The sequence below is a fragment of the Drosophila montana genome, unplaced genomic scaffold (assembly GCF_035044405.1).
Source record: "Drosophila montana isolate Dmon_TW-CO22-7 unplaced genomic scaffold, ASM3504440v1 contig_3833_1, whole genome shotgun sequence".
In the NCBI taxonomy this organism is placed as follows: Eukaryota; Metazoa; Arthropoda; class Insecta; order Diptera; family Drosophilidae; genus Drosophila; species Drosophila montana.
This window is the reverse complement of record NW_026998704.1, coordinates 1,943,288-1,954,405: the sequence shown is the minus strand read 5'-3', so window position 1 is coordinate 1,954,405 and position 11,118 is coordinate 1,943,288. Positions and strand designations below refer to the sequence as shown.

Below are 11,118 nucleotides of genomic sequence, written 5' to 3'. Positions count from 1 at the left end.
TGTGTGCGTGTCTGTATGGCTGAACAAAAATTTTCGTTCGTTATATGAACACACGGCAGCAGCAGCAGCAGCAGCAGCAGCAGCGGCGACGGCAGCAGCAGCAATACTTGGATGACAGAGGGGAATATGGGGAGTTGCGCGGTGAGGAGGGCCAACGGCAACCGGCAATGGCAACGAAGCACCAGCAACAGCACTGAATATGGCCGCCTGCCTGCTTGCCTGCCTGATATTGTGGCTGGTTTGCTCTGGCTTGCCCTGCGCCAAACGGTTAACTTCACAATGCCAAGTAGTTGCATTAAAATATTGGATGGTAGTATCCCATTGAAATGGGTTTCAGAAAATCTCGAAAAACTTAATGAAATTTTAGAAAATGTTCTAAATAATAGCACGTTCCTTTGCCCTATGGAACCATTTGAAATGGATTAAATTAAATTGTATTTTGAAATTTTTAATACAAATCAGTTTTCTACTATAAAATTGAACCGTTTCGAAATATTTCCAATATTTTAGCTCTAATTGTTTCTAGATTATTATTCAAAAACTTTAGCAAATTAAAAAATATATTTTTTTTTTTATTATTAGAGTGGGTTAAGAACTTAGGAAAAAATAATTATATGGTTTATTTGTGTTAATACAGTAGACAGACAGACTTAAAGCTAAACAATTTTTTTATGGAAAAATAATCTTTTTATTTTAATACAGCGCATAGATAAGTTAAGTTAATATAAACTTTTTAAATTTGAATTTTAAATATTTTTAACATATTTTGATTCGAATATTTCTTCAGTCCAATGGAAATAAACCTAGTACTGGTCATGTTTAGATTGAAATTGTATATGGAGAAGACTATTGCTCTTCTCATGTATAAATATTTTGATGATATTACCAGATCTATAAGTCAAATAGGTAACATGTATATAACTCTCAGCTGGCTTTATATTTGTATACATTTTTACATATAATATAAAAGGGGATTTTTGGTAAAAATATTTAGTGTTAAATTATATTTAAAGTTGGGCTGGCTTATACTAAATATTAGTTATGTAATTTAACATGCGAAAGTATTTAATTGTTTACTAAAATATCTTCAACTTCATATAAAAACCATAAACGCTCATCGAGTGTAGCGCACTATGATTTTCGACCAGTTTGAAGCATTTCGCTTGTATGGCTCTGGCTACAGTACGAGTATCTCGCTCTGCTGAGCCCACAGCCGCAGTCAGAGTACAGCCAGTAGCAGAGGCCCGCAACGAAAGTACGTATGAAGCAAGCGAGCCAACGAGCAAACGAGTGAAATAGGCAGCGGCATATGCAGAGGCAGGGGCAGGAGCAGAGGCAGAGGTAGAGGCAGCGGCAGTGCGGGGCGACAGAGGGGAGTGACGGCAACGGCGATGACGGCGACTGCGATGTATCTGTACGTGTCGCTGCCGTTGCCGTTGTCGTGTGTATCTGTATCTATGCGAGCAAACAGCACACAGCCCCAAAACGGGCCCCCAGCGACGTCGCAGGCAGACTACGAAAAACAATGGGCCACATTCGATGTAGGGTATACTGCGTCCGGGCAGTGGGCCAGGCGCTATGGCAAACACGTTGCAAGACTATATGTTTGCTACGTGTGAATATCAGAAAGCACGACCAATACCCTTGTGACTCGGATCAGAGCTTGAGCATTAATTGAAAGGCTAATCGAGGTATTTGAATTAAAAGATTTATAGGGCTCTATAGACAGTAATATATGTAGATCTGGAGAACGTACAACTTTTTAGTTAGTATGCGAGCATATTTAAATGGCAGAAATACTCGGGAAATACGTTTAATTTTTCAAATTTTTCAAAATATATTCTTATACCTGCAAAATGATATGTTAAATATTATTTTAATTATTTAATGTTTGTGATCATGAAATTAAAATATCAAAATCTTATTTCATAAATACAGAGCATTAAATACTTTGTTAGTTCACTTTATTAATTTAGAATATAGTCACAAACTATATACTATACACTAGCCCGAATAGAACCCCGATTCTCGTTCTTCAAATTCCTAGCTGGGCCACTAAAAGAACTTATCTACCAAGAACTGATTGTACCAAAAACTTGTGAAATATCTATTAAAATCATTTATTGAAAAAAAATTTGATTAGTATTTTTATTGGGAGAAATATTAACGATAGATGTATTGCAATTAAGAAAGAAGAGACAAATATATAATAGTAAATAAAAATAATAAATAATAATAAAGTTCTCGAACAAATTTAGAAATATTTAATTGATTGTTATTTATGATATCAGCAAATGTTTGCATAGGATTAAATACTATATGGTAAAAAATCTAAAAAAAAATAATATAACAAAAATGTGATTATCTTAAGTTTATGACTAATGAGTAAAAAGAGTAGTAAAAATCGATTTAGGGAACTTTAGTAATGCCCTTTAGAATCTGGGTTCCTTCATAAATATTATAAAGAGCAGAAACCAAGAAGTTGCCTACAATAAAATGGCATTCATGTCACTGTAGCCTGCTGCCAGGCAACGCAATAATCTGTTGAATATATGTACTGCAAATGTACAAAACCGTCGATTCGGTGGAAGTTGTTCGCATGGAGCTCGGCCCACAGTGCAGTGGGTCGATGTCGGTTATTCTGGTTGTTTGCCGTACAACCACCCCCCGCCCAACGCGCGCGTGGGTTCGTGTCTCTGTAGCAGAACCCCGCACCCAAACTAACGGGCCATTGACATCGAGTTGGGGTTGGGGGTGTAGACCCGATCCGCTCCGGTTCTGGCTCTGCCTGCGCTGCTGCTGCCTGCTGCTGCTGTTTCTGCTGCTGCTGCTTCTGCTGCTGCTGCTGCTCTGAGGTGAGAGACGCGGCTGCAGTCGCTTCGGTGGTGGCAATTGTCGGCTGTATGAACGGGAATATATGCTCGGGATATATGCAAACCAGCCCAAGCATTGCCCGAGCCAACAGCAGCAATAGCAGCAGCAGCAGCAGCAGACGAAGGAGCGAACGAGCTAACGAACCGAACGCATACTCGACAGGATGTGGATATAACGAGCCTGTGTGCGAGTGTGTGTGAGTGTGTCTTTGTGTGCGTGCGTCATTTTCTATGTGTGTGTGTGTGTCCTTTGCTATGCTGCGTGTGTTAGAGCATAGAAACAAAGTGCAAACTGGTAGGCACATTGTATAAAACCCGAGGATACGCCGAGTAACTCGAACTGCATATACCCTCTTCCCAAAAAGGGTTTCACATAATGAGTAGCTATCAAAAATATAATTGCATACAAGCCGAGCTGATGAAAATAAATATTAATTACCGAACATAATTAGGAATATGCATCCATCGAATATGTCGTACCAACAATTAGGTATTGCTATGGATGAGCGGAGTAAAATAGCAATTATCACATTTTTACCAATTACAGAAAGTAAATTATGAAAATTGATGTTATTTTTCTAAACACTAGAAATTAGACTAACTGAGAAGGGAGTTTATGAAAAAAGGTTTATATAGTTTAACTTTGGTATGTTATTTAAATTATTTAAATTGCTTGGGAAGATTTAAACTATATTTGACTAACAATTAAACTGAATAGAAAAATTTATATTTGTCAATATAAGATTTAGTATTGTTTTTATTGATTGATAAAAATATATTGAATTTAGTTTATTTTTGTTTGATATAAAAGAAAATATATAAAAATATATATAAAGAATTTTATATTCTCTGACTCGTACGGACCTTAATCTGATATTTATTCAACTGATTTTATTTCTTTTGATTCAAGTTTCCTATATATTTTATATTCTCTGACTCGTAGGGGTCTCGATCTGATATTGAAATCAACTGATTTTCTTTGTCCTTTTGATATAAGTTTCTTTTATATGTTATATCCTTTAACTCTTAGGAATCTTGATCTGATATTCATTTAACTAATTTCCTTTGTTCCATTGATTCAAGTTTCTTATATATTTTATATTCTCTGACTTTAACGGGTCTCGATCTGATATTAATACAACTGATTTCATTTTTTCTTTTAATTCAAGTTTCTTATATATGCTTTAACTCTTAGGAATCTCGATCTGATATTCATTTAACTGATTTCATTTTTCCTTTTGATTCAAGTTTCTTTTATAATTTATATATTTTATATTCTTTGACTTTTACGAATCTCGATCTGATATTCAGTTAATTGTTTTCATTTTCCTGTTTTCCTATTAGATTCTTAAATTTAACTGATTTTCCTTTGTCCTCTTGTTTCAAGTTTCTTTGATAGTCCGATAGCGCATAGAGCATGTCGTTATCCTAGAGAACTTAAGTCCGGGGTGGTCGGTCGCTTTACCATGTTGTTTGGCATGAACTGGCAATGCTGAGGACGGCATAGTTTGCTAGCTTAGTTGCATTTGTGCGTGATACTTGGCTTTCGCATATGTTGTGTTACTGTATGTGTGTGATTGTTGCCGTTGGTCCCTTTATAGAACTGGATGACTTGGGCTGAGCAAGTGAATCTTGCAGTCTCCATGCACACACATAAATATACTTTACTTGGGCGCACACAGCAGGACGGCTTGGCCAGGCCAGGCCAGGCCTCGAAATGGTCAGAGTAGAGTGCCAGGCACTTGTTGTCGTTGTCGTTGTCGTTGTCATTGTTGTTGTTGTTTTTGTTGCTTTTTGGTCCGCTGGCGTCTTCTTGTCGTCGCCTACTTGAGCCAATATGCTTGCCATATGGATGCAATGTATCTTTTACGTTTACCGTTACGCTATGCTTGCGCAATGCATATTTAATACACATATTCACAGGCCAGGACAATAAAGTTGTGATATTATGCAAAGTTTCGAATAGTTTCCCATGCAAAAGTTTGTAGTCCCTAATTGGCTCCGTTTAGCATATTCGTGAAGTGGCAAAACATAAGCTAGCAGAAGTATCTGAATATGATTATTGATTGATTGATTGATTATTGATTTTGAATGCTAGCAAGATTTTAAACAGAGAAACATTCCCCAGTAACAAAGAATGATTATAATGAAGGGCTAAAGACATATCCAAATCAAATTTGAATTAGAATGGATTACGTTTTCGTTGTTTTAAGCTCGACGCGTTAAAATTCCCAACAAGTTAAAGCTTTCAATGAGAGACAAGGTGCTTGCACACCTAAAGTTGATAGCAAAGTCTGCCGGTGATAGATCTGAGAGATTCTTAAAATAGCTTGCTTACTTTTTGTTATATATGGCTTGTTGTCTCTTGGTTATTATGCAACCAATACAAACTTAATAAAGAATATTCACCTTGAACTAGCCAGCATTATAACCACGAAATCAAGTATACAGAATCCTTGTTTCTGTCTTCCTGTGGAAGACATACTTAAAACTTTCAAGCGCAGTTTTCCTTTTTTTTTCATGAAACTGAGATAATAACTGAAATAGCTGGGTGAGATCAATTGTTAGCGTTACATTTCGAATGATAATATAATTTTTGTCACCTTTACACTCGATCTCCTGATATGATCAAGCGTGCGATTTACCAATAGCCGAAACAAGAGCAATTTGACGCTAGGCATTTAATTGCTCTGGACCCAAATCGCGCTATGCATATGCGTATGCATGGGCACAGGTAGAAGCCGACCACCTGAAGCTGTAGCAAGTCAAGTATTTTTGCCTCGTAATGTGCTGCCCTCTGGTACTGATTCTGATTCAGATTCTGGTCTCTGCGTCTGTCTCCGGTCTCGCTGGCGCTGGCGCTCGGTTCGCACGAACAGCTGATGATGCATATAAATACCGAGTGGGAGCAGTGAGTGCTCACAAATATGCGGATGGGTCGTTGTTTGGAGGGCGATGGCATGTGCGATGGCACGTTTGCTGTGACGCTGCTCGGCTGTGGCTCGGGGCCGGTTGGCCCCAAACAGCAGACAGCTGGGCAGACAGGCGGACGGTCAGGCCGATTGGGCCCACACGAGAGGCCCCACAGAGTCTTTCAAAGGCCAAGTTCAGTATCTTAAACACATTTCATGTGGTGCCTATTGTTGTGGCCGAGTGTGGCTGACGATGCCGTTGCGCGATTTGAAACAACAACAGGACTCGCACTTTAACTCCCGCTCCACCTCCATCTCCACCGCCACCTTCGACTCGAACTGGGTAGTCTGCTCTGATTCTGGGCCATGCAGCCGCCGCCTCCACCGCTGGCATATGACCCAATTTCGTTGGCGAAGTGCGAAAGTGAAGCTCTGAACTCCACGGAGTTGCCAACTTCTCGATGCAAGTCGGACTGTGGGCAGACTTTTCGCCCTGACTGTTGGATGTGCATCAGCTTTGAAAACGATCTTTTGAGACCCCAAAAGGAATAATGCGGAGGCAGGTTGAATGTTGGTGCCTCTTCAAACAAGGATCTATGTGTGTGTGTGTGTCTCAAGTGTTAATAGGCCACATTATCTATTCACTGGAAATTAGTTGTTCTAACTGGGATAATCCGAGAGAATAGATCACTAAAAGGCATACATACATATGTATGTACATATATGTATGTGTGTATGTAAGCGTTTAGAAGTCCTTCCCGAATTGTTGAACTTAACTGACACATTGTAGGGTACTTTGGTGTTGCAAAATCCAATGCCGTACAGAGCGACGATAAGCATGGGCTGCTCATAAAAAACAACACAAATGAAAACAACAAACAACCGCAACAACAATCGCAGTCAGCAATTCGTTGTCGTCGTTGTTTTCGTCCGGTTTTCGTGGTTTCTCTGACTGAGTCTGAGAATTGAACGGCGATTTCTACACATGCATAGGCGATTACATACACATATGCATAAACATACGAATGCATAAACATATCCATATATATGTATGTATGTATGTGTATCTAAAATATACATATGTATGCATGCGATTACAGACACAAACATGAAATCGGACGTCGCCGTATCATGTAGGGTATTTGTGTTTCACGCTGGCCGCATTCGCCAATAATCCAAAAAGACAGCTAGTTTGCGCTATAATTTAAGACAAAATTTTGTTATAGCGCGAAAATTCGACAATACGGCACAGCCTACACACACCCACACAATAACACGCATCCACACTCATGCATTACTTCGTCTCACACGCACACACACTCTCTCTCTCGCTCTCTCTGTCTCTCTTCAGTTCAGTTGCTCGCTCGCTTTGGTTGTTTGTTCGCCGCTCTTAGCTGCCAAGCGCTAGCAGGCAAAATTTGTGGTACAGTACGGTTTGCTTTCATTGCTGTTTCTGCTTCGGTTTGCTTTTGCTTTTGCTTTTTGATGTACTTGCCTTGTCTTTAACATTTGCTTGCTCTGCTTATACGGCGATGCGATGCTCAATGCTGGGGTACAAGGATTTTTCCATATTTCTGTTTAGAAATAAGCAATGTACAACATTTCTTCAACACGCCGATTCGATATCAGCATTTAGAGATGGGCACGTATATTATCTTTCGTGACACGAACCAAGACACATAAACCTAGCCTAATAATTTATTCTGACAATCATGTTATGTAAAACATTATCTACTTATACGATAATGTGTGGTTAAAAGAGAGCGGAAGAGGTATTGAGAGTTTTGTCGTTGACTAGTTCGATCCAATCCGAACAACGGGATGTTGATACGGCGACCCGATGTTCGCCTTCACGTATTGCTAGTGAGTTATACAAATAAATAAGTACATACATATGCAAGTATATTTAAAATATGAATAATTCTTGAATGCGATCAACAATATATATAAATAATTTAATAACCGAAGAATTAGAAAAGGTCGTGCGTGAATTGTGCCGAGACCTTACGATACGGTACCCAACTTAAATCATCTTCGTGCTTGCAAACTCAGAATTCATTCTCTATTGGATCGAAATATGAGCTTGCATCATATTGCACATTGTCTCAGATTATTTAAAATTATACTTAAAAAAAAACTTCCACACTTAAGCGTATTTTCATGTCAATCTCCAATAATTATTACGAAATTTATAAACAATATTTCGTAAATCACACATAAGCAGGAGTAAAGATATTCGTATATTTTGTTGTTGTTTCCTGTAAACCTTTAAGTACATTTATAGTTTGAGTTATCTTCCCAACAGACGGAACCATTGGGCTCTATCTTATAAAGATTTATTCAGCTCCTCTTAATAAGAGAAACCATTTCCTGGCCCAATTACTCAAACAAGTTTGCCTCCGTCGTGTCACCGCCAATCTTACGGCGCTCCATCGATAGCATATACTGAATCTTGGACTGCATGATCATCGCATTCGAGAGAGGCATGCTGCGTAGTTGGGCCGCAACGCTAAGTCCGAAATATGTAAACTCATCATCGCCGGTTGACTGTAACGCCCGTGGTCGGTCCACTAACGAGGAGTTCTCTGTGGGCAGTGAGGTGACTTCGAGTATTTGAGGTGGGACTGGCGAAGGCGGTTGAGCTGGAGGTGTGATTAGGCGCAGTGGCGGGGGTGGGGTCAGCGTGGGCTTTAGGGGTAGAGCTGTTGTTGGTATAAACACCTGTTGGTTTGGCTCAAGTTCCATTTTGATTTCGGGATTCTCTTCGGACTCCAACGGCAGGAGCTTGATCGTCTTCAGGCGCGGCAATTTGATCTGCAGTCGCTTTAGGGGTGGTGAATGAACCGACACCACCTCCTCGTCCGATTTCTGCTTATTCGGAATATTCACCATAAATGCTGAATGCAGTAGAAATTGTTATAAGAAAATTTACCTTGTCCAAAAACTGTGCGAGAAACTTGTGTAACGGAGCAAACCAAGGAATTTTCGGCGTGTACTTTGCATTAGTCCTGATCTTCTTGAGCTCCTGATGATAGCCAGAGCGCATATTCTTGATTTTCATTTTAAGACCCTGCAATGTTATCGGATTTTCATTGGGTTCCGCCTCGGCGTTAATGCCGAGCTGTATGCGCTTGTAGGCAGCATTCCGAGCACCCCACAGATATGGTCGACGGTTCCACAGGCACGGCTCACGGCTGTACAGCTCCACAAACCTTATATGACGCTCGTCGGTAAAGCGAAATGGTAGGCCCCCCCCGTTGCTGGTCATGCCTACAACAGCTCACGAGCAGGGAATCGAGGTGGAGGGGAAAATGCGAAAAACCGTTAGGCGACCGCGCGCTCGAAATGCTTGCTGAGAACTGTGGCCTGCCAATTGTTGCTTTTGCTCTGAGCAGCTTTTTCTCTTGGCGTTCGGCTCTTGTCGTGCTCATTGATGAAGCTTTGGCTTTGCTTTTGTTTTGCTGCCAGCTTTTGTTTATTTCTCACATATCTGCTTTTGCCTCGTCTGCAGTGCCATCAAGAAAAGCACGTCTAGCGAAGAAGTCGCGAAGCAATTATCGATAGCTGCTAGCAACCGATTGGCGATGCGATATAAGCTCTTACGTTTGGGAGAGAAGCTTCCATGCACAGCATCCTCCCACTCCCAACGTCCCTTGCAACCTTTGCAATTAAAAATTCCGTTTGACTGCAGGAAATTAATCAATCAGCAACGTACATACATACATATGTATATTTGTTATGTCGGTACTAAGATCCGGTATGGTAATGGAATTAAGTATTGCTTGGCATGCTTGATTGAAGTAGCGACAAAATTTCGGCTAAGAGAATCAAATTCAATTGCATTGTCCTAGTCCTTGTTATCGCATACCTACTTCCAGCATCTACCCTATGCATTTTCATGTGAACTCAAAGATTTCGTTCCTAAAAAGACTATGTGCACTTCGAATGCTGAAAATGCAGCTTAGCAAGACAACGCACACACAATTCGAGGCGAGTCCTGCGTTTGCCTGCCAGCCAGCTATCCTGCCTGCGTTACTTCCCCGTCTCGTCTGTTCATGCTATCCTTGTTGCTTTGTGAACTTCAAACAGCGCGTGACATCGTTATCCTTTGTACGGCCGGCAGCCGTTGCCTCCCTGCTAGAAATTTACGAGCAAACAGCATCAACTGCAACGCCATTTTTCTCTAGGCTTCAGTTCGACTCATTTTTCCAGCGCTCTTCATATTTTTTTTTTTGGCGGGAAATTGATCCGCAGCCTCTGCCGTGCATTTAGGTGGTAACTGGCCGCCAAATCTCTGCAATGTTTAACCCTAAACGGGACAGCAGAAGTTACAAGCAGCCGTTACAACTTTGAGAACTGCCCTTGTGGTCTGTTCTAACTGCATTGCATGAGATTGCATGCGATTTCTCCCAAACGAAGTACAGAAGGATCGCGTTCTGAATGGACCGTGTTGTTGTTCTATTCAAATCGCTGAATAGGATAATAATCTATAATGAAAATATTATTAAAAATATACATTCCCTATTTACTACTTTTATATTTGTCATACTACTAAAACTAAAACTTTGCTAAGTAATGTACATACTTGTATATACATATGCATTCATAACTGCCCACAAATTTGTTAAACTTGATCGCTTCAAATCGTGCAGTTCGAATAAACTATGCATTAATTACATTTATGAAAATATTTTTTCTGTAAAAATTACACTTTATTTTATTATATTTAAATAATGTTTTATCACATCGAGTATCGCTTAACGCGTTTATTTGTGACGTCAACGTTTGGTTTCAACCTTGTTTTTGTCGTCGTTAGTACTCACGACAGCAAGCTGGATGCTACAACTCCATAAAAAAAGCATTGCTCATTAAACGAGAAGAAAGTAAATGCAAGAAGCAAAAACGTAAATTGGTAAATCTCGCTTGTGCAACAGTGATTAAGTAACTTTATTTAAATGTTTTACTTATTTTTGCGAATGAATACAAGTCTAACATTTATGTGCAGCTTGTATGTGTTCAAGCGTTTAAACAAATCAAATATTGAAGAGAGGTTATTGACATTGAGCAATGTTGAATTTCAGAACCAAAAACTATATATTAATATCCATTTATGTATCTACAAAAACATTCAATGCATGTTTGTCGTGTAAAATATGTTTTTACATTCATCTCCAGACTACAATTTCTGTTTTGGCGCCATTTTTAAGTCCAGTCTCAGTCAGAGCTCCTTTTGTATGTACCAGTGAGAGAGCCATTGACTGGTCTCGCCTTTGGTGTGTATGCGTGCCACTCATAGGGAATATATGGGGCACATTAGCAATATTTTAGATGGT

At 39.7% G+C, this 11,118-nt stretch overlaps 1 protein-coding gene across 2 annotated transcripts; it reads right to left on the bottom strand.

The window, feature by feature from the left end:
• Window positions 1-8,012: 8,012 nt before the first annotated feature.
• LOC135437747 (uncharacterized) lies at window positions 8,013-9,434 on the bottom strand. Of its 2 annotated transcripts, XM_064695807.1 has the most exons (3): window positions 8,718-9,434; window positions 8,507-8,653; window positions 8,206-8,427 (listed from the first exon to the last, which is right to left on the bottom strand). In XM_064695807.1, exons 1-3 carry the CDS (start codon window positions 9,051-9,053, stop codon window positions 8,356-8,358), a joined length of 555 nt encoding a protein of 184 aa, XP_064551877.1. In that variant the 5' UTR covers window positions 9,054-9,434; the 3' UTR covers window positions 8,206-8,355. The 2 variants fall into 2 exon arrangements, with proteins under 2 accessions (XP_064551876.1, XP_064551877.1); XM_064695806.1 differs by having other exon boundaries at window positions 8,013-8,653; window positions 8,718-9,419.
• Window positions 9,435-11,118: the final 1,684 nt, after the last annotated feature.